Source organism: Lolium rigidum, chromosome 3, assembly GCF_022539505.1.
Source record: "Lolium rigidum isolate FL_2022 chromosome 3, APGP_CSIRO_Lrig_0.1, whole genome shotgun sequence".
Taxonomy (NCBI): domain Eukaryota; kingdom Viridiplantae; phylum Streptophyta; class Magnoliopsida; order Poales; family Poaceae; genus Lolium; species Lolium rigidum.
Genome location: NC_061510.1, coordinates 36,512,847 through 36,540,157, shown reverse-complemented (window position 1 = coordinate 36,540,157; position 27,311 = coordinate 36,512,847). Strand labels below are relative to the sequence as shown.

Below are 27,311 nucleotides of genomic sequence, written 5' to 3'. Positions count from 1 at the left end.
CCGAGGCCGTTTCCCACCTCATTTTCGATAAAGTCAGTCAAATTTAAACTAGAGGTACTTGATCTAATGCTCATGATTTTTGGGTAAGTTAACTTTTTAGGTTCAAAAGATGATATGGATGTCATATTTGTATTCCTCTCATTTTTCTGATCAATTTAGACATATTATTTGCCAAATTCGCATTTACTGATATTAATTATTCCTTATTAAATAAAAAACAAAAAATAAAATCATTTAATTGTTTTTCAAATTCTATATTATTATTCATATATATTCATTGTTGTTTACTTAAATAATTGTTTAGAATTTAAAAATATAGAGGTGTGACATCACGGTCAAAGGGTTAATATGATAGATATGGTAATATTAACATCAAGGTGTCATTTCTTTCAGGGAAGCTCATCCGAAGAGAACCAAGAAGTTAAGCGTGCCGGGGCGGGAGTAGTGTGAGGATGGGTGACCAACTGGGTTACTTGACCATAAGTGCAATTTAACCTAAGATTAAGTGTACTAAGTGTGATTGTGAAAGATTAACAAGTAAAAAAGTAGAAGAAGAAAAGTGAAAAAAAATAAAAAAAAATTCAATTTTTTTTTTGAATATTTTTTTGAAAATTTTGAAATACTATGCCAACGGTTTTACCGTCGGCACAACAATCTATGCCGACGGCCAGTCTGTGCCGACGGTGATCGGGCAGTCCCCGACCAGAACTATGCCGACGACGCTATGCCGACGGTCACCGTCGGCACAGACTGTGCCGACGGCCTTCTAGGCTGTGCCGACGGCTGGCGGCCGTCGGCATACTGCATCTCTCCCGTAGTGACTAGAACACAGTCACACACACGGCGTATGTGCCCGCTGAAATGGGTTAGCGGAAAACTACTCCAGCTGATAGAGAAGAAAAACCGCGGTAATTAAAGTCTGTGGCTGCCTCTCACGGCAGCCGTCGTGTGGGTGGGTTGCCGTGTAGAAGAGGAATGTGTGCGTGCGTGAGTAGATCCGAAGTCAATCCATTTCGGTTCATTCGTCCAGCGCCTACCTAGTATGGAGTCCGTCCAGGTCGATGGCAGGTGGGCCGGCCCCATACACAGAGCTTGTAGTAGGTTAGAGATAGAATCGATGGTGTACGTAGGTAGAAGTGGAAATGGAACCGGCGCGACCCTAGCTAGCTCGGACGCCGCAGCGACCAGTGACGGCGAGTGGTCAACGGTCAGCAAAGCCTAGTCGGCAGCGGCAGGCACTCTGGAAGCGAGGCAACCTTCTTCTTCCCTGCTTCTTCCCAACCAAAAATTCCCCTCCCCGGTGGCGGCACGTCCGAATCAATCCACGGCGTAGGTGCACCCCAGCTGCCACGCGCGCCTCACCGCGGGCCGCCGCCGGCCGGTGGCGTACGTACGTACCTAGCGTCGATCGGTACCGCAAAGTCGCGCCGGTGCCGCGTTTTGATGACCTAGTACGTACGAATCGAGGCTACGGAATACGGAAGCAGCTGTGTCCGTGAGCGAAGCGCCATGCATCGCCACTTGACCAGGGCATATCGGATCTGCACCCCTTCTGCAATAATAATCTCCACTTGGTAATTTCGAGTATTACTTCTACAGTAGCTTTGATCAACGGCGACGACCGCGGCCGGCGCACTGACCATAAATTAAATTAACTTGTAGGAAGAGAAGGCTGTTGACCTGTTGTAGGGCAATTTCTTGGATGTTGATACCTCCAGCTGCGACCGCATGTCACACGATGTAATCGTCCTACCTAGAACACAACTACCGGAATAAATCAAAACCATCGTTGGTGATTCAGTGGTAGAGGCGACATGAGAATGAGTCGACAATGAAACCCAGCTTAAAGATGACAATAAGTAGGTGCTGGCCGAGGCGCTTATGTAGATTAATTAGGACCAACGATATCTCTATGGTTTAAAGCATCTCTAGCCGCACCCTCAATACACCGTTAGGTAGTAGCGTTAAATGGGTGCTATAGGAGCGTCAGCACTAGTTGCCCCCATATTGGGAGAGCTGGGTGAACCGGTCAATCTTTCAATAAGACGTTGACACATAGATTATTTTCTATTTTTTTTTTGCAAATATAACCATACTTTTAACAATGTTGCATAGTTTTCAACACATAAGTAAGTATTATTACAACAACTGAAAATATAAATAGAATTTCATACAATTTCAATTAAATATAATTTTGACAAGTACAACTAGATAAAAAATCAGACGGTATATTCTTCGAGCGCCCACAAACTCTATATAATATTGATTATTTTGCAGATAAGAAATAACAACTTTTGCACCGATCCCACATGCACCTAAGGAACCAGCAAGCTCGTCTGGCACCCTACTGATCAACTTGGGCAAAATAGCCCTGACTGCCATACGGACAATCACAAATCATTAAAGCAGACGTTCACTCTCGATGATCATGTTCCGTGTTATCACACAAGCATTCACGATCTCCCACCTCTAATCTGTTGAACAAGTAAAATTAAGGCTTCGAACAATAGCAAAATGAGGTTGGAGCACAGTAAATGTTTAATCGACATCCTTACTGCAACTTCCTTGGCACTAAGCAAACCAAGATTTTTTCTGACATAGAGGGGATGGGTTTGTCTTCATAAATGTTGACCATTTTAGATAGATGGCATCGGTTAGGTAGTACCATTTCACCGTTTGGTGTATTGGTGGATAGTGATCTCATAGGTGCGTTTCGGAGCATGGCGTTCAGCAAGTTTCACGAACATAGGAACTCGCTGCAACATGTTGATATCACCGTGAGTCCCTCCATGCATGCCTAAAAAAGTGTACCAAGTCCATAACCTGCCACACTTTATAAATATATGAAAAACCAAACATTTCAGTGCAATTTTCATACTTCCTCACACGAACAACTTTTTGTTCATCCTAAAGCGCTGCCACAAATCATTTGGGGCATGTGTTGGCGGGTCATAAAAATAGTCGGCGTATAACATGCAATGATCCTCCATCCTCTGACTTGTCTTGGTCTTCTTTCTCCCTAACTTCGAGCCTCCATGTTTGGGTGTGGCATTTAGCTCCGCTTGTAAACCCTGTAAGAGACGTTTCTCAAGTGTTCATCTTCGTTGATGACGGCATTGGCTTCCTCTTCCATCATATCTTGGATCATCCACTCATCTATCCATGGTCTATGAATAAATCAATGAAGCAATTAAACTACCAAACACACTATCTAATTTATGTACACAATAATCTAAAAATGAACATACATAGGAAAACACACTATCTAATTATGTACACAAAAACTCTTTATACCGTGGTGGCATGTGTATTTCGGGTATCTAGTATTGATTTTGGAGTTTGTATATTTTGTGGCAATTGTGTCGAGTCCTATCTGACAAACTTGTCCGACAAATTGTTTATCAATGGCTAAAGAATATGAACTTTCTACTTATAATCACAATGAATTGAATTACAATCAAATTGCTTTAAGCCGTTACCAATCTCCATAATGGAAGATTACACAATTCAAATAATTAGGAATAAACTGAAAGTAAAATAGACAAACACAAACCATTGTAATTTGTTGTTGTGCTGCTCCTTGCCAGTACTCCCGGTGTAAATGGATCGGATCAGATTTTGCTCATATCATATCCTTTACCATACTTTTTTCTCGGATTCAGATCGAAGCGGATATTGACCGGTTGCGGATTCGAGGCGGATATATCAAACTACGGATTTGAATCGGAACTCGGACAGGAAACAAAACATAGTCGTATATATATATATGCTCATCCGTAGATAGTTCTAGTTCTTGCAAACTTTGTGACGAGGGGGTGTAAACTTTCTGCCTTGTGGGAGTCAATTAGTTAAGAAAACACATACACAATTTAGGCTAAATCTCAAGCATTGATGAGATAGTATAAATAAAAGCTAAATAATTGAACCATCAGTCTACCAGTGGTAGTAGAAATTTAGAGTTATTATATGCTTGCCAAACTAATTTGTTAAGTCAATAACTATTATCTTCGTCAGATTAGCCTTGGCTTTTGTCTCAGAAATCAGATTATCCGATTTAAAATATTAAGATAATCCTAATTAAATTTTAGATAATTCATATCCGCATGCTATATTTTGTACCGTATCCGGAGTACCACTTAAAGATCAAAATCAGATATCCTTACCATTGGATTCTTCAGTATCGGATATGGATACATTAAAACGGATTCGAAGCCAGTTATCTATCTATTCACATCTTTTGTGATGACTCCGGCATGACTTGCACTTCCTCCATCACAGCCCAACACCAAGCTGCTCGACTGTTTGCTTCAGGCAGGGCTTTAAACTAGGCTGGGCCATTGTTAACGATGGTTCCTTTTCTACTTAGCAGCCTGCCTTGAAGAGCTGAGAGTGACCACTGACGACCGACCAGTGACCACGCAGGAGGAGAGCCCTCCTGCTTCCTTCGCAGCCCCTTCCCGTCGCTCGCCAGCCGCCTCTCCCCACCGCACGCCCCTCGCCGGCCGACCAGCGCCGCCCCCTCGCCGCCCCACGCCGTCCCTTGCCGCCACTCCGCTCGCCGCCCCCGACCCCAGATCCGCGCATTCGCCGACCCCCATCCCAAGCCGTCGCCGTCGGGATCTTCGGCGTCGACCCGGAGGGAGAGCTCGATTCATCTCCCGGCGAGAGCAACGGCCGAGCGGCGCGAGCAACTTGCAGCGCGGCCGCTGTCAGTCCACCCCAAGTCGCCGCACGTGCCTCCATTTTGACCAACCGCGCTGCTATTTCCGGTTTTATCGACCCAAGATCGCGCCTTTACACCAACGCTCCGGCTCCTCCTCCCCAGTCCGTCTGCCGTGCCCCCGGTGAGCATATCCGGCCTGCTCCGAAATCCGTATCTTCGTAGCAGTTCATCCGATCCCTAACCTACTTCGGTCTTTTGACCAGTTCTGCCCGTCTCCCGCTAGATAAACCCTAACCGGGGGAAGGGACCATGAGGGGGAAGAAAGCGCTCAAGGACCTCAAGCTCGACGTGCCGGCGCAGGAGACGCCCGTCGATAAGTTCCTGTAGGTCTCCTCGATCCTGATTTTTGTATACCTTGCGTTTCCCCCTTATGCCACCGAAGGTTTGAGCTATATGTCTAAAAGTGTGAGATATTGTTTTGTTAGACCCAGATGGATAGAGTTGTTTTATACGTATGTATGTTTGATTTGTTGTTTTTAATTGTGAACTGTGGTGGAGCTCGGTAGCCATTAGTGGGTTGCTGAAGCGTAGCTTTATTTGGAAAGTATTTAAGTCTACTACTTATATTGCAACAACTGGTATGATTTGAGTTGCTGAGCTGACTCTGCAATTTGTATTTTTGACTAAAGCATTCAAATCCACATCTTTACTTAGAAATTTGTATGGTTTCAGTTTCTGAGCTGACTCTGCAATCTGTATGTTGACACTTGATTGTTTTCTATGATATATTTGCGGTTCAAGATCATGCATTTTAATGTTTAAGTTTGATTGTGGACTCGATGATTATTCTCAGAAGTAATGTGTAAACTGAAATAATTTTCTTTTCGTCTGTGGTCTTTTAGGACGGCGAGTGGTACATTCAAGGATGGTGAACTGCGACTTAATCAAAGAGGTTTGCAGCTTATCTCAGAGGAAAATGGAGATGAAAATGTGAGTTCTTGGTTCAGTATTTACCAATGACTACTTCTATTGTTTGTTTATCCGTCCAATTGGTTTTGTTTGTCTTTTACTTCGATCGTTCCTTGGTATGCATTCAGAAAGGGGTATTGATGTGTGTGCCACTGATTCAGTGCACTCAGAGGGTCTATTGCTTCAATCAACCAGGGGGTACCGACAAAATATTTGATAAGATTTGTGATTGTACTCATGTCACCGCACGGAGTACAATACAACATGAACACATTTGGACATATTAAATAACATATAAAAATCAATCGTTCATAATTACTTAACCAGGAACCTACGTATCCATCTCCGTTTCCTCAGAGGTAAGCCACAAACCTCTTTGATTAAGTCTAAAAGACCACCAGCAATGAAAGACAACCATTTAATTTATGTATTACTCCCTCCGTCCATAAATAGATGCCAAATATTTATTCAAATTCGAATGTATCTATACACTAAATCGTGACTAGATACATTCAAATTTAGACAAACTTTTGGCATCTATTTATGGACAGAGGTAGTACCTCTTGTTTTGAAGAAACAAAAGTACATCAGAAATATGTGTAGAGTGTAGACACAAAAAGGATCACAGTAAAAGATCAAGCCTCCGATAGCTTCAACAAGAATTCAAAGAAAAACATGCTATATAAAATTGGCAGTTTAGGCTAAGAATTGAGCTTGAGCTCTCCTGCGCCAGCACTAGCAGAATGAGCTTGTCAAGGCCCCTTGAGCTGGCCAAGGCCGCGCATCCATCTACATGAATTCATCAATGGGCGGCTCCTGCGCCAGCAGAGTAGCTCTTTGAGCAGTTTCTTCCCCCTCGGGGTCTCTTCCTCTGGTTAGGGTTTCCTGTGTGGGGGAACGATGTGGAACTGGCCAAGGCCCAAAGATTACTTGGGTAGGAGACTGGGTGAACTGCTATGGAAATATGGAGTTCGGATCTGACCAGAGGAAGTGCCACTGGAGCAACCTCACGTCAGCATGGAGGAGGGAGGCCTGGACCAAGGTTTTAGGTAAACAGAAGTGAAGAATGCCACCACAGTTGAATGCTAGCATATGTTCTGACTTAAGCAGTCAGTTGTCTGCTTAATTTGCAGCACGAGCTACTTTTATTGACCAAAGCTACTGATTTATGGACTGCAGTGCTATCCTTATAGTTCAAACTTGGCAGGCATTTTATCCATAGTCTATATTTCTCAATTTTGGTTTCATGATTATCTTGGGTAGATGTGAATCTTCTATGCCTAGGATTGAAATTATGTACTAGGTTGCTTGTTATTGGTTACAAAATGTCACCAATTGGATATTTACAATTAGTGGGAATGGGGTATCTTGTCCCCAAAGGTTCTTCAATTTAACTTGAACTTCAAAAAGGATATGTTGCTCTTCAGTTTGTGTTTGCTATCATTTGGATAAGTATCAAGTTGTTTCTAAATTCTGATTGCATCTTGATTTGTTTATTTTCCCCAGCAGTCAACAAACATGAAGGTGGAAGATGTACAGTTATCAATGGATGACCTAGAGATGATTCAGGTCATCGGTAAGGGAAGTGGTGGGGTCGTCCAACTCGTGCAGCACAAGTGGGTGGGCACATTTTATGCCTTGAAGGTAACCATACACTAAGTTTATCTAGTGGGCCACACGAATGCGTAAGATGGATTTTTTTCTTTTGAAGTTGCAGTAGACTGCTAATTTTCTTTATTGTACTGTTTATCTATTTTATGTTTGTTGACATGAAAACCAATCTGTTCATATCTGTTTGAACAGATTCATTACATGTTATGTGTTATTATAACAAATCAGATTATTCTACAGTTGTTTTGTTTTGTCAGCTTTGTAATTGCATTGCAGTATATTCAATCAAATTCACAGAGATGCACACCATTAAAATGATTTGTGGCGAAAACATCTTGCACTGGCTGACCTTGACCTGCAAAATCTGTATGAAACTCTAATTTTAATGAGAACTGATGCTAATGAATGAGAATAGATTAAGCAATGTTATTCAGGTGATAAAACATTTTCAAGCATTTTTTCCTTCTGTTGTACTGCTGTGGCATATTGTCGTCCATATGATCTATCAGTTAATTGACTACCGCAATTCCTTCATAGGGCATTCAAATGAACATTCAGGAGGCAGTTCGCAAACAAATAGTACAGGAGCTCAAAATAAATCAAGCAACGCAGAGCCCACATATAGTTTCTTGCCATCAATCTTTTTACCACAATGGTGTAATATATCTTGTTCTGGAATACATGGATCGTGGATCTCTTGCAGACATAATTAAACAAGTTAAAACCATTCTGGAGCCATACCTCGCAGTACTTTGCAAGCAGGTATGCATATGCGTGGCCTATGGTTTCTGCTTTGAACTTCTGTATTCAGATTAGTCTTAACTTGTGTCATCTGTTGGAAGTTTGAAGCTATAATCTGGCACATCTAACATCAATAGTGTCTTAATAATCAGGTTTTGGAGGGTCTGTTATATCTTCATCATGAAAGGCATGTAATTCACAGGGACATAAAGCCATCTAACTTGTTAGTCAACCATAAAGGTGAAGTAAAGATCACCGATTTTGGCGTAAGTGCAGTGCTAGCAAGTTCAATAGGTCAGCGTGATACATTTGTTGGAACCTACAACTACATGGCGGTATGTAAAAATATCTACTCTGTCTTCTGACTGTTTTATGGTCATAATGGTTATCTGGGGCACATAAATTTGTTGTCATAGTTTTCTACTTTTCTTCCTTGTGCAGCCTGAGCGGATTAGTGGCAGCTCCTATGACTACAAGAGTGATGTATGGAGTTTGGGCTTAGTAATACTTGAATGTGCCATTGGCCGCTTCCCCTATATTCCTCCAGAAGGAGATGGTTGGTTGAGCTTCTATGAACTATTAGAAGCAATTGTTGACCAGCCACCACCTTCTGCACCTGCAGATCAGTTCTCACCAGAATTCTGCTCATTCATCTCTTCCTGGTATGTTACACAGAATTCTCCGAAATTACACATGAAACTAGCTCACTTACTGCATTCCTGCTTATCTTCTTGCTCAGTAGTAGTAAATTTGAACGAACTTCTTGCCCTGTTTCCCAAAGTTCTTACTTTTTTTGCTTGTCCTTCAAAGAAACCTAGGAACACTCAAACCGCAAATATATTATTGTTGGTAAGGCTAACTTGTTTTAAGATGTGCACCCTCTGTCCCAAAATGTGAGGACGCCTTGATTTTTGCTGGCCAACAACTTACAACTTTGACTATACTTTGTACTTATAATATGTCCACAAAATTAGTATAAAGATATATGTGAAAGAATTTTGCAAGACGAATGCAATGATACCATTGATGCATTTGCTATCCATATAATTATGTACATATTAGTGGCCAAAGTCATTCCTCAAATATCGTGCAACATAAAGTGTGCCTTACATTTTAGGACGGAGGGAGTACCTGCTTCCTCATTTGTCACAACTTCTGGACTTTGTCTATTAAGTATTATTATTTTCCCTTTTGAACAAGTGTGTTTTGTCTATTTAAGCATTATTCTCCCATTGAACAAGCGTGTTTTTGAATAGGACTGTTTTATAATATCTCCACAAAATTACTATAAAGATATATGAAATGAAAGAATTTTGCAAGACGAATGCAATGATACCATTTATGCATTCTCTATCCATATAGTCCTGTACACATTAGTGGTCAAAGTCATGCATCAAATATCGTGCAAAATAAAGTGTGCCTTACAGTTTAGGGCGCAGGGAGTACCTGCTTCCTCATTTCTCACAACTTGTGGACTTTGTCTATTACGTATTATTATTTTCCCTTTTGCACAAGTGTGTTTTGTCTATTAAAGTATTATTCTCCCTTTGAACAAGTGTCTTTTTGAATAGGACTGTTTTAGTGTGGTCGTTTGAGCATCATTAATTGTAGAGAACACCTCTTCTTTAATCTGCAGTGTTCTATAAAAAAAAAAAACTAGTGAAATCCACAGGTCTCCATATTTTGCAAAGGTCTTTTTTTTTTTAACAGCAAACATATGAATCAATGGTCTTATAGACTTTTTTACATTTGACTACGGCCCAAGAAATTACAGCCCTCCCAAACGTATTGGCTTTGCATCTCTAGGCAACAGCAGCTACTCTAGGTCAGGGCAACCTGCCACTAAAAACCATCTTTTAATCAAACCATAATTAAGTAGGTGTTTTTTTACTCCTGTCCCACCAGCCAAACCAAACCAAGTTATCCCATTAGTTCACCCTTATTAAAACTAACGATGAAAGTGGGACGGGCCTGCCTCCTGTCCCACCAGCCAAACCCAGTTATCTCATTAGTTCGATCCTGCTTAACGCTGGCAGGATAAGCGGCTGCGCCTACTTTTCCTCGATTATACCACGAGGCATGCAGTAGCTAGCTAGATGGGGCGACCCTGGCAGCTGCATGCATGATGTGGCCCCCTCCAATCTCTGGCTGGTTGTACATGCTGACATGCTTAGAGTAGATTGACTGGGTACCGTGGAACCCGCATCTCCTGCTTTGTAGTATCCCGTTTCTCCCTTTCAGACGCAGCGGGTAAGAGCAGGCAGGAGCTGGTCATCCTGTGCCCGTGCTGCTTGAATTGTTACTTGAAACTATAAGTTTAACTAATCTGCAGTTTGAGTTATTGATCGTCTAACAATCCTAATGGTCACGTTTGATGGAAAAATGTGCTTATTAATTTAAGTCAGCTATGTCAATATGTAAATTGTTTCCCAGATAGACAGAACTGTCACTGTGAAGTTGTGACTAACTGATACAGTAGTAGACTTATATGTATTTACTCCGCGACTCTGTTTTCACTCCAGTCCTCACATCATGTTTGACCTGCAGCACTTGGCTGTGTTGTCACGTCTACCATTCAGATATTCCTTTAGAACTTCCTTTCTTTTGAAGCCAATTCAGTTCACTGATTGTATGTTTTATTGCTTCATCTTTTCCTATGGTAATCTGCACATTTTGAATGCAACTGATGATTTCTGCCTGCGTATCTCTAGAGAGATAGAGATACGTGCTGTTAGTGTATATCATACTGTAGTTTCATTACATTTTGCTATTTTTCTAGAGGAAATCCTTTTTCTCATATTGCTCTATTGCTTTGCAGCATACAGAAGGATCCTGCAGAACGGAAGTCTGCTTCAGAACTCTTGGTCAGCATTCCCTGTTTACTTCATAACAAGTTTTTTTTTTGTAGAACTGTCCAACTGTGATACCATTGTTGACTTAACTTTGTTCTGAATTGCTGTTCATGTTCCTGCAGAACCATCCTTTCATCAAGAAGTTTGAGGGCCAGGATCTAGACCTAAAGATCCTCGTCGAGAGCCTGGAACCGCCTATGAATGTGCCCGAGTAAGGTGGTCACCTGGAGGCGTGAGTGAGGCTTTAGAGTGAGTTTCAGGGTCGCCATTCTGACAGCGTCACATATTTGTCCTGAACCGGCATCATCTTCCCCTATAGTATGTGAAGATGTATGCTCAGATTGCCAGAGTTGTCGTATTATTAATGTATGACTTAAGGCCCTTTTGTTGTGTGTCTTGACATGAATCTGTTACTTGTTGAGCATGAGAATAGAAGGAATCGGTGATGTTGCCCCCGTATTGTTGCATGTCTGCTTTATGTGGTTCATATGATGCCTGGACCTTACGTTTATGTGATTCAGCATGGGAACTATGGGATGGAACAACTATTTGGTTAGTTCATTTTTCACTGGAGCAACAAAGATGCACATAACATTTTCTCTTTGGTAATTACTACTCCCTTCATGCGGAAACGAGTGACTAGCATGTAGATACATCTGTATCTGGATAACGTTGAGTCCTTTGGAGGTTGTACGAGAATGAGCTATGAAGCTTGTGTTACGGCGCTATTTAACACTGATGAATGGGGTAAGCAAAAAACTGTATCGAACATTTTCTAAGTCAATAAAATACTATAAAATTTATGTCATAACAATTATATCATGAAAAACCTTTTGCAAATATGAATCTAATGGTATACTCTATCTGTTCTGAAAAAGTCTACATTTTAGTCCCAAAAATTGTTCTAAAATAATCTACATTCTAACTTTTGGTTAACGACAACACCAAAAACGAAGTTGTTTAGCTCTCTTTATTGCACATTATTATTTCATATTGGTTGTTCACATATTTAAATAGTACTAATTAATGCAACATTAAATTGTCTCATTTTTTTCTAAAATATAGACTAAATCAGAACGGAGAGTAGATTTTATAGACGGATAATTTATATTTTACTGTCTAAATTGATATTAAATTTGTTTTAAACTATCGTGCCGGTCCAAAAGGAGTACTAGTAGATTCATTTGCACCTAGTACAAGCCGAAACATAGCGTTGAGGAAGATGTGTTGATTGCGAAACCCGTACGACTACACTAGCATAGTGCGTGCGTTGTCGCCGCTGGCAGGGTAGGCAGGCAGGACGGCGGCAACCGCGATCCGGGACAGCCGCACGCTCGTCGCGGCCGGTGATGGCCGTACCGTGCCGGGACTCCAGCTGCGATGTCCGACGCCAGGCAATGTCCAATGATGACAGAAATAAAAGCCCGCGCCGCGAGTCCTGTGATCGTTCTGGAGCGGGCGAGTCCCCACTGGCACGTACAGGGTGCACGGCGGCAGGACACTGGACCACCCCTGACACCATCCATCCCTTGTCCCGCCACGCGGTTTAATTAGAAAAAAAATATGTATCTTGAACTCGTGAATTTCGGTCTAAGTTAAACCCTGGAGCTGTTTTTCAATCTGAAAAATACAACTCTAAATCACTTCTGCCAAAAAAATTCTAATCAAATTCACAACTCTCCCATAATATCCATCCTCGTCCGCATTGGCAAGGTCAGCAGCCTCGCCGGCCTTGACTAACTCCTTGGGCTCATCCTACATGATCTCGACAACCCCGCACACTCTCCAGAAACTCAACCTCACCTCGGAGTCGGGGGCGGTGTAGCTTCTCCAGGGGTTCTTCCCCTGCGGTCTGGCGACATCAGAGGCCGGTGCTAGTCGTCAGACGTGCGTCTCGGGTGGGAGTGGAGGAGCTGGTGGTGGGCAGGTGGCCCAGATCTGCATGTAGCATCGGCGTATCACGCCAAGGTAGCGTGTGCTAGCGGGTAGAGGTGATGGTGGTTGCGAGGTGCGACATGCTCGGTGATGGGTGGGTGCAGGGTGGCTAGGCGGCAGCTGTGATGTCTGTGTGCTCTGTGGCACTGCAGATGTTGCACCCGCCAAAACCCCGCATGTCCATCCTCGCTAGGCTGCTCGGAAACCGATCCTTTTAGGGGTGTGGTGGTGGGGGAACGGGAGAAATTGTTGTTGGCCTGTCCGGCATCGACGCGGCGGCGCCTGCGGGTGTTGCCATTCCTCCATGGAGGGCGTCGTTGTTCCCCCGATCCGCTCTCCTTGGAGTTCCAAGGGAAACCCTAGGATCAACATGCTAGTCCGGACAGTAGCATCGTTGACGTCACATCCCTTGTTGGAGGTGTTGTCTTGGTACTCGGGATCAGGGATGCTGGTAGCGTGGTGTGACAACTTCAAAGGGCGCTTTGGTTGCGGCTTCTATCATCGTGTCATCCGGTGCTTACATTCTCACTCTTTCAACAATTGTATCTTACTTTTTCTTTGCGAAAATTTCAATGATCTATTCATATTGGTCAACAACACTACAACAAACCCCAAAAGTAATAAAAATTACAACATAAAATCCTTGTACCACCTAGCGATGACTACAAATACTCAAACAAGCTCAAGGCGTGACGCCGTCCTCGTTCGTCCCTCAATGAAGCCGGACAAAGCTTGCCCTAGTATAATTTATTGCAGTAGACAAACGAGAAGTCTTGCTAGAGCGTACCGAGAGCATCAACCATCGCCGATTAAGAGAAACTTAGGTCAGAATTAGCACTGACCGAATCTAGCGAGATTCGCCGTAGACAAACCTTCACTCGCCCACCAAACGACGCTAGAGCGTACCGCCGCGGTGGGGGCTAGACGGGAAGATTTTTCATTTTTTCTCTATGTAGCAAACAACTTCAGCGTTGAATTTAGACCGGAATTCGTAAGTACAGTGGAAAAACATTGGAGTTTAGAATTCAATTTCGTCAACCTTGTGTTTACATAGACCTTTTATTGCTCCTACTCCCTTTCTCCATGAAAGTGTGTCGGTGATCCGTTAATTTAGATAAATTTGCGATTCTGAACAAAATCTCGATTTCACAATTGGAGCAGGCGAGGCTGAGCCGATGATGCTTCGTGTTCCGCCTTGCTAAGACTTGGGCATAGCAAAGCTCGCACGCTCCTAAGAGCAAGTACTAAGTCCTAGTCAGCTGGCTATAAGGATTAAAATAATATATTGTTGGCTAGTTGGAGGAGAGAGAGGAGGAGAGAGAAGAGGAGTGTGCTCTTATGCAAGAGCCAGCTCTAGCACGTGCTCCTAGGCACTATGTGAGAGTGAATGATGGGCCATGCACTAATAAAGTAGTACGATTTTATAGCTCACTATTGTACATGTTGGCTCTAAAATGACTATAGATGACATGACATGGCTTATAGCCAACACTTGGCTCTACTATTAAATTTGCTCTAAGTGGATTCCTCCGCCTATAGGCAGCTGGAAGGTGAATGTCGATGGTGCTGTAGCCAAGACCTCCAACCGGGGAGCAGCGAGCGCTATTTGCCGCTCGGAACGAGGGCGTTTTTTAGGTGCGTTACTTTTCTCATAAGAGAACTTATCCTTGTTCCAACCGGGCGTTCCTTCCCGTCCACACTTTCTTGGTGTGAGGCCCAGTATAAGAACCAAGCCAATCACTGTCTTCTCCGTGACCCCGCATACCCACCCTTTTGTAAGTATGTCCTGTCCTTTATCTATAGGTAAACTGACCCAGGCATTTATTCTCACCTTTACCATTAAGGTAGACTGTTCCGAACAATTCACATGCCCTGTTCTTTACACTATAGATAGACTAACCCGGACAACCCTTACAATCCATCATAGACTTTTAACAAGTTTGCTCTCTCCTATATCTATTGGTAGACTATTACGGGCCATTATCCTCACCTTTACCAAATAGATAGACTGATACAGGCAAGCTTTATCACTAATCCGTTGATATGCGAGAGGAAAAAGATACAGCTGACTCCCAGAGCCATTATAGATGAAAAACTTTTTTTTAGCCCAAACGATGTAACCCGACCTACCAAACAATAGGTCGCTATGGTTATACAAGTAATCAAGAGCATCCCGCTATGTACCAGGAACCAAAGTGATTTTTGGGCCTGGCATTTCAAGAAACACGGAGTATTTTCCGTGAAATCTGCATGCCAGACCTGGTATCAACGAAGAGGGTGAGGGAGGACTGGCTGGATGGTCATGCAGAGTCATCAAGCGCAACCAATGATGATAAAATGTGGACGAAGCTCTGGAAATGCTTAGTACCCTGAAAGATTAAGGTTTTTTTTTTTGTGTGTGGAGGCTGGCGAGCAGTCTTTGCCCACAGGTGATGTATGCCATCGAAGGAACATGGCACCATCGTGTGCGCAGGAGGATTCATGGCGGCACTCACCGTTGGTGTTTGCAATGTCCCGATGCATCTTGGCCCTTTGTGACCCAACGATAGTTGAACATATCAGCCTATCGACGGAGCCTTCCGCCCGACAATGGTTGTTCTCGATGATGAGTCCAATGGGACAGGAGGACTTGACTAGGATGCTAGTTACTCTCTAGGCTATCTGGCACACCCGGAGGAAGGCGATACATGAAGAGATTTTTCAAAGTCCTGTATATACTTCGAGGTTCGTCGATTCTTTCCTGCAAGACTTGGGCATAGCGCAGAAAAGGGTACTGATGGTGTCGGTGAAGGAAGGCCAGCAAATCTCGCATGCTCCTAAGTGGATTCCTCCGCCTATAGGCAGGTGCAAGGTGAATGTCGATGGTCCTGTAACTTTACTTTGATGAATAAAGATGTAAGTTGTTCTAAAAAAATCAAATAACAGATCAATATCGGTCCGTGGCTCATTCCAGATGTGTAAGGTGTGCTGCCACCATTCGCACTAGGCTACCAAACGCGCCCTTCGTGTTCCGCCGTGCGTGCGTGTCCCGTCCGGCCGTCCTCCACTCGCCACTACTCCTCCGCCGCCCCCGACAAATTCGCATTTCCACCGCGCGCTCCGGCGGGGCCCCACGGATGGGATACCTCCGTCGTCTCGATCCAACCCCACCACCACCACCGTGCAAGCCCCCAGCGACCTTTTCCTCCCGTTTCCCCACACGCTCCCCAGCCCCAAAAGTCGCTTTTTTCGTTTTCGTTTTTCTTAGGCCTTTTCTCCGTTCTCCCCAGCAATGTCGCGCCCGCCACTCCCTGTCCCCCCACCCTGACCGACTGACCCACTCGCTCGCTCGGCTCACTCCCGGACCTTCCACTCCCGACTCCCGGCCCACCCCAATGGAGGGCCCGCACGCGCTGCCGGAGCCACCGGACGCCGGCGGCCTCCTGGGGCGGTGCGGCCGCCACCCGGCCCAGCCCCTCGCCGGCGTCTGCTCCTCCTGCCTCATGGAGCGCCTCTCCTCCGTCCGCAGCCCCGCCCACCCGGAGATCGTCGAGGTCACCCCCGCCGCCCCCCGCGACGCCCACGCCGACGCCGAGGGATCCGGCTCCGGCGCCGACCAGCAGGGCAAGCTGCGGAAGACGCTCATGCTGCTCTTCCAGATGGACGACTCACACCACTCCCCCTCCACCACCACCGCCGACGAGCACCCGCCCGAATCCAAGAACCCACCACCATCCGACCCGGACCCCAGCGCGAGCCGCGGGGCCAAGTGGAAGGGCGGCTCCTGGCTCCGGTCCATCCTGCCCAAGCGCGGGGCGCGGCGGCGCGCCAAGGAGGACGAGGAGCCCCCGCGCCCGTCCGCGGCCTCGGTGCCGGCGGATGCCGCATCGCCGCCGCAGGTGGAGCGGAGGGCCAGCTTCCGCCGCTCCTGCGAGTGGATGGTGTGCCGGGACCCGCCCAGCGCCAGCGCCAGCGCCGGCAGGGGGGAGCCGCCGCGGCACTCGTGGGACGGCTCCATGGTGGGCAGGGCCCTCGCCTGCTCCTTCGCGTGCCTCGACGAGCCGGCCGACGGGGTCACGCGCGTCAGGCACAGCAATGCGGAGGAACCGTCATCAGTTCCAGAGAACCCTGCCGGGGCTGCTGCAGAGAGCACAAATGCTCGGCATTCGGCTGATGTGGGACAGAGCTTCAGGGAGAGGAGCTGCAGCGGGGACGCCGGTCCGGAGATGTCGGTCTCGGGCGTGGTGCGCCGGAGGTCCAACAGGTGGAGCAGGGTGTGGGACAGGAGCATCACCAGCCCGCTCAAGGAGTTCGTCAGGAAGGGGGAGCACGCCCTCGACCGCTCCCTCTCCGAGTCCAGGAAGGAGACCCGGAGGTGTAGAAACGGTGACACAACAGCCATCGACGGCGAGGTTCTTCAGCCTGGCCGCAACGGGCTGGTTTCAGGCAGAGCGAGCCGAAGCTCCCAAGCCAACGGGGACGCGCAGAGTTTCCGCGCGAATCGGCTCAACAGCAAGGAATCCAAGATCGGCAGGAGCAGGAGCGTGCACTACACTTCCCCCGGGAACTTCGACAACGGGATGCTGCGGTTCTACCTGACGCCGATGAGGAGCAACAGGAGCGCCAACAGGGGGAGGAGGAGAAGCTCCCGCCTGTTCTCCAGAGGACTTTTTGGTTTCGTTTGAGCGGCTGGAAAGCTCAATACCACCAGCTCATGACATGCCATGCGTTTTTAGAAGATGGCAGCAGCACAGGCAACTTTTTTCCAGGATCTTCTACAGTACTTGGTTTCTTAGAATTGGCGACTTTGTAAGTTATATCCAAATACTGCTACATTCTTTCTGTAGTGCTGCATTGGCAAGCCCAGCTTAGAGTCAGGAAGATTTAGTACAAGTTGCAGATTCGCTGCTCCGTTCTTTTGAGATGCTGCTTATAGATGGAGTCTGGATGAACCTGTGCAGATTTAGTACCATAGTGTAATTATTATTTACATTGATAATAATATTTTGGCCCAACTCTTCTGAGTATGAACAATCTGTCTCGGTTTATAAGGATGCATACTGCTGTTAACTTGGAACATGTTGCTGCCTCATAAGCATATATCTATCTTTGGACAAGTTCACAAGCCACAGAATTTCCAGCTGCTGTTTTGTATTATTAGCAAGGTGGGAAGTAATAACCACATACAGGCCATATGCTACAACCTGCACAAAGAAGGCAATAAGCTGTGTTTGGAAGTTCCTGTTATGCAATAGTTTTTCTTTTTCCAATATTTGAAGCCTGTTCTTGTTTGGACCGTTGATACGTTATATCCACTGGTCCACACAGTTCATTGCTCTATATATTTGAATGCTGTACTGATGGGTGTGGTCCTTGTATTTCTACCAAAGTCATGAGAGTTCTCAATGGTGTGGACCTTGTTCCCAACTTCAGTGTATTTCCATGTTGAACTTGTCTGTGCAAGTATAAACCATATTTCGGCTCCTGTATTCTATTTTAGTAAGGAAATGTGCATTTGAAGATTTCATCGTATATGCTAACTCTTGGCAGATGCCATTTTCGTGGACTTCTATCTATTAAAGTTCCTTTTTTTCGTAGTGCAGCACCTATATTTTTTTCCCAGAGATTGTTCAGACCCATCTTCATAGAAAGGATGAATATAGCGTCACAGGTCTGCTGTTCCATTTGATTGTTTGCAACGGCACTTCATCGCTGCCCATCATATATGTTCAATCTGTTAAGTTTTCTATCAATGTTCTAGATACTTCGGGAACCAAATGCGTGCCGGGAAGTGGGAACAGGTTTCACTGGTCCATGCTGTTCAATTGGCCTATATTTGAAGGCGGCACTGATGTGTGGACCAATGGTGGGGGTGATGGGGACCTTGTGCCAAATGATTCCATATGTTGCCCAACTTCAGTGTATTTCCATGTTTAATTTGTCTGCACTATACCACATTTGGGCTCCTGTATTTTATTGTAGTCTACAAAATGGGCATTTGGAGACCTGATTGTATATGTCCTCTTGCTAGACCAGCTATGGCGGGGCCATTTGTTGTGGACTTTTATCTGTTGAAGCTTGCTGTTTTCACGGTGCAACACCTATTTCTTTTTCTCGAGATTGTTTAGGCTGATCCTTGCAGAAAAGGATGAATATATCATCACAGGTCTGTTGTTCCATTTGGTTATTTGCGACGATACTTCATCTGTATCCATCATATATGTTCAATCTGCTAAGTTTCCTATCAATTTTCTAGATAATTCTGATAGTAGAGAAGTGTATATGGATGGTGTGATGGAACTGGATGAATCAAGAACTCAAGGTTTTGGTGGAATCAAGGTTTGTGTGCTTGGGAACAGGTTTCGCTCTGGTAAATGCTTTTTTATTTGTGGTTCGTTTGCACCCCTGTTTTTTGTTCTAGTCTAAGAAACAATCATTTCAAGGGCTTATATCATATGTATGTCCGATCTTGCTAGACCAGCTATGGCACAATTGTTGTGGACTTTTTCCTGTTGAAGTTCCTTGTTTTCATAGTGCAAGATCTGAATTATGATCCTTGGAGTTCAGACTGTTGTATTCTTAAACAGGATGAGTATAGTGGCACTGATATGTTCTCCTATTTGGTTCATTGTGATGGAACCTTGTTCAATCTGGCAAGCATTCTGTAGATATTCTAAAAAATTCTGACAGTAGAAAATTATAATATGAATGTTATTTTTACCAATCGAAGCTTCCCTTCGTCGATTTCCATTAAAGAAACCGCCCAGTGTTTGTACAGAAAATAAATCAGAAAAACAAAGTAAAAGCAAGAAAGTAAAGCCTGATTAGTGTCAGGGTGGACCAGGATGAAAATTCCAATCACTGATTGCCTTAGATCTGACTGAAAAGAAGTTTCCTAGTACTACTCGTCAACAAATTAGGACCGTCTCTTATTTTCTGAGTTAAGTGTCAGTAAATGTCTCTACCCACTATAGTACTTTGTTACTGTAAAAGTCTGCAATTGTGGTCATAACATGATTGAAATTTTAGTTTTTCTTTGGCAAGATTAATATTTCAGTTCGAAATGCTTTATCATCCCAATGAAGTACACCACCTAGCTGCATCTGTTGCTTGAGACCTCTCTAGCACACACTCTTGTTAGTCACTTCAGGTCTTCAGCACACCAAAGTGGAGCTCAAGGATAGTGTAATAGGTACTGAATGATCTCAACGCACCCCTCTTGTCTGATCAATATCGGCATTAAGCTCTGGCTGTCTTCAATTGGATTTGGTCCTCCAAGTATCAGAATGAACTCAGAGGTTTGCCTTGGCTTCTACTCATGGTCTCATGGATAGACCAACACCAGAGGCTTTCTGTTAAGGAAAACATTCCTTGTTGATGATCATCATGGCAACATCCTGTATGTACCCTGGAGACTTTTGTGGGCCTCTCTTCTTTGGCTGCTCTTTCAGTAAGAAATTCTGGAGCAAAATCAGTGTTAATATGCCCGCCAGTCGTGATATTATTGGTGCCATCTCCGCTGCTAAGTCATCTTTTGCCAACCCTCTTTTCATTGGAATTATTATTGCGGCAGGCTGGTGTATCTGGAAACAAAGGAACAAGAGGATCTTTGAGAAAACCAATCCTCTTCGATGTACATCTCTCCCTTCTTCCTCTGTAAATATTTTGTTCCCTCTTAATACAATCTTACTGCCGGGGGCCTCCCTTACAGCTTGCAAGTCCAAACAAAACTTGCATAGTCCTTTTTCTTGATAAATACTAGACTAGTTAAAGATTCACACGATGACATGACTAACTAATTCCAAGAAGCAATGTATCCTTCCATTTGTTTTTTCCACTTTGGTAAGATGCTTTGGTGGAGAGCTAATTAAGCACGTAAGTGCATAGATTCAACTACGCAGAGGATATCTTTAATAAGAACAACTATGCGAGATGTACATCTAGGAGGACACAAAGAAGACAGAGTCGCACACACTCGTTAGAGCATCTCCAGTCGCGTCCCCAAAACGCGCCAGATCAAGCGTTTAGGGACGTGTTTTGTGGGGAACGTCGCTCCCCATCGCGTCCCCCAAACGCCCTCCCTAAATGAATATTGGTGCACCAAAATAAAGATTTTCATTCAAATTTGATTATATATTACAAAGTTTGAATGAAAACGGCTAGATTTCACCTAGCCTATTGACCGCCCGACGGTGTGTTCGACGGCCCCGCCCGTCGTCGCCTCCCCTCCGCCGTAGCTCTTGCTGCGCGCGCCGCCTCTCCGTGCGTAGGGCGGTGGCCAGACGCCGCTGCTCTAGCAGCGCGTCGACGTCTTCCCTCCCCTGTTGCGCCGCTTGGAGGGAGAGCTCGACGGCGCGACGAATCTGTGCCTCTTCGTGGGCATGGGCGTCGTCCTGGAGATTCTTCTCCAACTCGAAGGACTCGACGAGCGCACGTTGCTGATCGGCCGTCTCGTCCGGGTACGGCGCGTCGTCGTCGGACCACTCGAACTCGACGTCATCGTCGTCCTCCTTCTCCGTCTCCTCCTCCTCCGCCTCGGCCTCCTCATCCATTGGCGCCTCCATCATCGCCGCCGCCAACGCGTCGGCCTCCGCCGCCAACTCCTCCGCCCGCCTCCCCTAGGCCTCCTCCGTTGCCGCCAGCGCCGCCTCCCGCTGCTGACGCTCCTCCGCCGCCAGCTGCTGCCGGCGCTCGATCGCCTCCCGCCGCCGGCGCTCGATCGCCTCCCGCCGTTCACGGTACCGCGCCTTCCGCTCCTCGCGCTGGCCCATCTCCTCCGTCCGGCGCTGCCGCGCCTCTTCTGCCGTGGAGGCGTCGAACGCCGCAATGGTGTCCGCCAGCGCCTCCTCCTGCCACACTGCTACCGCTGCGTTCTCGTCAGCTGCGGGGTCAGGGGCGTAGAACGCCGCTTCTGCCGCCGCGTGCGCCGCCTCACGCTGCTGGCGGGCCTGCTGCTCGAGTGCCTCCCACCGCTGCTGACAAGAGCCACGCCAAAGCGGCGCCCCTCGCCGCCGCCGCTCTTCCCGGGCGGCGGCGTCGATGTCGAACTGCGAATCCGGTGGTGGAGGTGGTGGTGGAGGAGACGACGGTGGAGGGAACTGGCCATCGCCGGGGCGGTTCATCATTGCGCACTGGTGGTGGAGGAGACGGCGGTGGAGCGATGAGGGTTGTGCTTGTGGCAGAGAAAGGGGTGCCGGCGGCTGTGGTGGCTGCCATTGAGCCGGGAGGGCCTTTTATAGACGCCGACGTCGGGAAGAAAGCGCGGGAAGAGGCGGGAGGAAAGCGCGGGAACGCGCGGTAGCGTGCGAACGCTGGCGACGCGTGGAGGCTGCGTAGCACCGACGAGACGTCTCGCCTGCCCCTCCGTCGCCATTAAGGCAAAGATGCCGTCGTGTGTCACTGCGCGCGAATAACTTCCTTCGCGAGGTAGGCGACGGTTAGGTTAAAATTCAATGTGCCGCTGATGGGTCGGCCCCGCCACTCCCTGTCTCGCTTTTCGTTGTGTCCGGCGTGCCCGGAGCGTCCCCTGTGGGGCGGGGACGGGCTCGGGGCGCGGACACCGTATCGGGCCGCGCCGAACAAAAAACGGCTTTGGGGGACGCGGCTGGGAATGTTTTTTTGTCCGGCGCGCCCCAAATCCCTTTGGGGGACGGTTTGGGAGACGCGACTGGAGATGCTCTTAGGTCAGGATTGAAGTTTCATTACTTGACTGTAAACTGAAAAAGTGTAAACATGTGCACTGGCCGTCATGAGTAGCAAAGAGGGAAGATCGCCGAAACATGATTTTGTTTTGATGAGCAAAACAAAACAAATGGCCTTTGCAAGATGGAAATGTATGTAAACTTTGGCCCACATTTTGAAATAGGTTGTCCCTTAGAGCGTAGGGGAAGTTAAGACATAACTAGTTGAATGCCCGTGCGTTGCTACGGCTTTTCTCTCTCACATTGTGTGAGTATGATATTTGTAAAAATTCACGTGTATAAAAAGACAACCACAAGATAATCAAAAACTGGTAAGATTCTAAACCGTCTGAACTATATTTTGAGAACCATTATGACATCATTTGAATATGAAGCTGTACTCCACTAACTATTTATATTAAAAAATGTCCTCCTCAATGCGAGATATGTAGTACAATGTGTGGAATATTTTCTCGTGCTTCATTTTTATGGTACTTGAGAAAACGTATCAGAAAATTCTTCCTGGGATCGATAACATTCTGGACAATAATACTTGTCGTTAGCATTTATAATTTTAGTGAAAAATAGAAAGTGCAACATAAAATATCCACCGTGCATATAGGATGAATCATTTGTTTACCATTCCATGAGAGCATAATATAAAAATAAAATAACCAGACAAATTGTTGTAGATAAATATCTCGTCATTATCTTTATTTTAGAGATGCTCACATGCTTGAACTTTGCGGAATACCAGCTGGTGACCTAAGTGGCTAGAAAAATATATCGGAATCCCAACCAAATTGTGCCAATGCAAGTGCAGAGCTTAGGTATATTGCAATTCTTTGTAAGATCAATTGCATGTGGTGCAATCGAACCATTTTACTCTCCGGCTATGGAGGCACAGAAAAAGGATCGATAACAGAGACAAAACAATCATGCTTATCGGTGGAGAACAAGTTAAAGTGGCCCATGGATGAATAAGGAAGAAAAACCTTCAAAAGGGCAACCATTAGAAACATACATAATGTGACACCGTTGGATAAGTGAATATATTTACCAATTTGTGTGAAGCGATTTTATGCCGTGAATGGATTGTCTGTAAATGCACCTCCTTTGACTGTGTAAAAGCCCATGAAAGCCCATGAAGTCTCTTCCAACAACATCGTGTGGGGCTCTATGATGGTAGCTTGTTCTGGAACATTGACGACATCCATACCTATATTGTTCATTACGTGCGAAAGTGGAACCTTTATGTGCAAAGTTTATTGGAACATAATAAAACTTAAACATTGGCATATGGAAACACGCGTAGAAAAAAAACACAATCATCTCGTTCGGCTGTTTAGTAGTCGATGACTTTTCTGTCTCTTGTACTAACATCGCATCCGACCCTATGGCGGTGAGTTCTTTTTCGGAGCATCGACAATATCTGTTTTGGCCGCGCTCATGATCTACAAAGGTGAAACATATTATCAAATAAAAACTCTACATATTGAAATATGAAGCATGCATTTAATTTAGGTATTCTTGCCGGGCTATCCACTGCTTATTTAGGTATTATTCTTTCATCTCAGCAGACAATCTAGCACATGGGACGATTGCGGATGAGAATGTAATGTGGATGTCGATTCTTGGTTGCAAGAATTGTAGAGAGAGGGCGATTGCAGCTGGGTGGAACGTTAATGATTGGTACAGGACGTGATTGTTTAATTCTGGACATATTTGTTTCCTTAATTGTTTGGTACCAGGAGGTGATTGTTTCCTTCTGGACATATTTGTTTCCATAATTGCTGGACGTGATGGACGGAGATATCTGTTTCCTTGATTGTTGGGGGATTGGTTTGATACCAAAAAACGTAAGTTTCTATTTTATTCAGAGCAGCCCAGAAACTGTGTGCCGTCGGATGCAGATTGGATGGCCGGATGAAAGCAAAGCACAAAGTGAAAATTTTCAATATTATACATAGTAACATAAAAAATAAAAAATAATACTATTCTATTTAATAGTATACACAGTAACATAAAAAATAATACATCGACAATATGCACACATGGTTAATATACATGGTTCAACACTATTTTTTGTTTAAATTTGACACGATGCTAGCACAAACTTAACTAATCTCCTCCTTCCTAATAAATTATCTATTCCTTGCATTTGTCGTACCAATGCCATCCCGTCCACTCACTCTTAATATTTGACTCACCTATATCTTATTGATTTCTTGCAACTACTAAAGCACTTGTATAGAACACCAAAACAACAATCGACATTTATAAAATTAACCTGAAAATAATTGTTGAATGGTCTATGAAGTCTGACTTCTCTACCAACATAAATAATCTAGCATCGAGGAACAAAGCCATGTTGATGTTTTTGACCATCCAATAACTCAGTGGCGGAGCCACATTGAGACCTGTGTGGTCATTTGACCACACAGCTTTGTGCCAAGTTCTTTGTATTTTCGTATTAATCTTGTAAAAAATATTTGAAATAATTAAAAGTACATGTATTTGACATCACAGATTTCAAATGACAACACAGGCTTTATGTTCTGGCTCCGCCACTGCAATAACTCATATTGAGTGCGTGCTGCATGAACTGCTGGTAGAACGAGTTCGTCGTTGGTACTTGTTACCGGTCAGAGTTCAGACAATTCAACGACTCATTTAGTTGTGGTGAGACTACAAAATTTTCAGCAAAATAAACTCGCTTTGTTGTGGTGAAACTACAAAATCTTCAGCCGAAGCTAACCTCTTCTGCAACGAGATCAACATCAACGCCAGTTTCAGAACACGGCCTTACACCGTTTTGATGTGCAGTTCGCTAACGACTTCGACGACACCTACTACCAAAACCTGGTCGGGCAGTGCTGGCTGCTGCACTCGGACCAGGAGCTCTTCAACGTCGGATGAGGTAGTACAACAACACCCTAAGCAAGTTATCGACCAATTTGGTGTCAGGAATGGTGAACACCTGCAATCAATTTACATTATTCATCTGTTTGAATCATTGACAGTAACTTGTAGCACTATATGGTTGTTGTTCAACGTGAAATGCTGAACTACTTAACCTTAGCATGTAGATATTAGCAGTATCTAGATGTCCAGATATAGTTTTCCTGAAATTGTGTTGAACTATTAAAGGCTGATTCCAAGTATAAAATAGATTAATAGTTTCTGCATCGAGGACTAACTTGAATTAACAAGCTTAATTGGCAGCCATCTTGAGGCCAACTCATTTTCTGAACACCCATAGCCTAAACCATTCATATAGTGGGATGAATAAATTCACTGGCATGGTACATCGTATCTATTTAACTTTGCAAACCGTAGGCTTACCTGAACTGATCCGATGAATGTATCAGTGAAATAAGGGAACATCCAAGAAAACACAGGACGGCTGAACGGAGCAAGCATGTTGCATCGGCGCTCGGGTGGTGGAGTCCCGTGTAAGTCGCGGCGGATAGCATGGCTGTCCGGCCGGTGCGGCGCTCAGAGGAGACCCGTGGAGGTCGGAGGTCGCGGCAGAGAGCATGGCCGGCTGGCCGGCTCGGCGCTCGGAAGAGACTCCGTGGAGGTCGCGGCTGCCGCCCTTGGAGGAGCGCAGAAGCGAAAGTCAGGGCCGGCCAGGGCCGTGCTCGGAGGAGAACCTGTGGAGGTAGCGGCCATCGCCAGCTATGGAGGAGCAGGGGGGCGGCCAGCGCGGTGGTCGGAGGAGAACCCTTGGAGGTCGCGGTCGTCGCCGGCCGTGGAGGAGCGCATGGCGCGGCTACGGACAGATGGGCATGGGATCTCGCCGTCAGGACGGCTGCTCCAGGCGGTGCGCGAATCAGGCTGCTTCCTACGGGAGATGGGATCAGGGATCGGGGTCAGCGCGTCTGAAACTCTGGATAAATCGTAGAAGATCGGAACAAGATGGAGGACTGCGGATGGAGTACTGCGGGTTGATTTCTTGAATTGCGTCTCGAACTCTGGATAAATCACGTTCGATTAAAATTTAATACTGGACGTGATTGGTGTATGTAATCTAATCTTTTCAAAAAAATAATGATGTGATTTCTTTCCTTGATTGGTGGAGAATGGTGGACGTGATTGTTTCCTTGTTTATGCCGATCTAATTGGTAGCCAATAATTCTGAACGGTTAAGATTGCTCCAATGTTTGATGTCAAAGTGGACACCATCCCCAACTCCAATTTAATAGTAAAGATAAGAGAGTGTGCGTTTGAACATTTACTTCACCATGTTCAAGTTAAAGGTCTGAATAGTTTCCCCAGGGCAGTGTAAGTTGATAAATAGTGAGAGGTTGGATCAAGTTATAAACTCCCTCTCGAGGTGTTGGAGGAGAGCATAGTGCCTAAAGCCATCAAAAAATGCAGCCCACTTGAGATCAGAAGTGAAGGAAAGAAACACTTACATGTAGTATTCACTAGATCTCACATTCTTCCAATGCCCACGGTTAAGATCATGCTACCGAAGTTCTTCACTGTACTACAATAAGGATTTATTGTAGGATTAGGATGCGCTGGGAAACAATACAATAAGGATTTATAGCTTGGGAGAAAAATGTTCACCCAGCTGCTCACTTTATGGCAGTCTACCACTCTACAGTAGTGGGAATGGAATAGGTGTCCACCGGGATTTTTTTTTTTTTTTTTTTGAACAGGGGAAGGTCCCGAAGGACCTAGCGCATCTTTTCATTATCAGCAGTGGTGGTGCAAATTACAAAAAGGGTCCAGGAAAAGTAGGAAATTACAAATCGACCCACACATTTAGCACAAAGGACCTTTGACTGGAAAGTGAAAACGCGATTGAGTCCAGCTCCGGTTCCACCACCGAAGAGCTCGCCGGAGCCAACCTCCATGCCGCCGGGGACG

The 27,311-nt window shown here is 45.4% G+C and overlaps 2 protein-coding genes across 4 annotated transcripts; both read left to right on the top strand.

The window, feature by feature from the left end:
• The first annotated feature begins 4,595 nt into the window (after positions 1 to 4,595).
• Positions 4,596 to 11,295, top strand: LOC124701439 (mitogen-activated protein kinase kinase 1). Of its 3 annotated transcripts, none has more exons than XM_047233496.1 (9): positions 4,596 to 4,844; positions 4,947 to 5,046; positions 5,566 to 5,653; positions 7,139 to 7,276; positions 7,781 to 8,005; positions 8,137 to 8,319; positions 8,426 to 8,646; positions 10,803 to 10,848; positions 10,959 to 11,295. In XM_047233496.1, exons 2-9 carry the CDS (start codon positions 4,973 to 4,975, stop codon positions 11,049 to 11,051), a joined length of 1,068 nt encoding a protein of 355 aa, XP_047089452.1. In that variant the 5' UTR covers positions 4,596 to 4,844; positions 4,947 to 4,972; the 3' UTR covers positions 11,052 to 11,295. The 3 variants fall into 3 exon arrangements, with proteins under 3 accessions (XP_047089452.1, XP_047089454.1, XP_047089451.1); XM_047233498.1 differs by having other exon boundaries at positions 4,927 to 5,046; positions 7,142 to 7,276; XM_047233495.1 differs by having other exon boundaries at positions 4,927 to 5,046.
• A 4,850-nt stretch (positions 11,296 to 16,145) lies between these two features.
• LOC124694675 lies at positions 16,146 to 17,436 on the top strand. The gene has a single exon (XM_047227633.1). It carries the CDS (start codon positions 16,146 to 16,148, stop codon positions 17,433 to 17,435), a length of 1,290 nt encoding a protein of 429 aa, XP_047083589.1. The 3' UTR covers position 17,436.
• Positions 17,437 to 27,311: the final 9,875 nt, after the last annotated feature.

Excerpts from the sequence above, each read along its gene's own strand:
- LOC124694675 (XM_047227633.1), top strand. The coding sequence starts at position 16,146 with ATGGAGGGCCCGCACGCGCTGCCGGAGCCACCGGACGCCGGCGGCCTC.
- LOC124701439 (XM_047233496.1), top strand. The coding sequence starts at position 4,973 with ATGAGGGGGAAGAAAGCGCTCAAGGACCTCAAGCTCGACGTGCCGGCG. Across the intron at positions 8,647-10,802 it reads TGCTCATTCATCTCTTCCTG|CATACAGAAGGATCCTGCAG; the intron begins GTATGTTACACA and ends ATTGCTTTGCAG. Across the intron at positions 10,849-10,958 it reads AGTCTGCTTCAGAACTCTTG|AACCATCCTTTCATCAAGAA; the intron begins GTCAGCATTCCC and ends ATGTTCCTGCAG.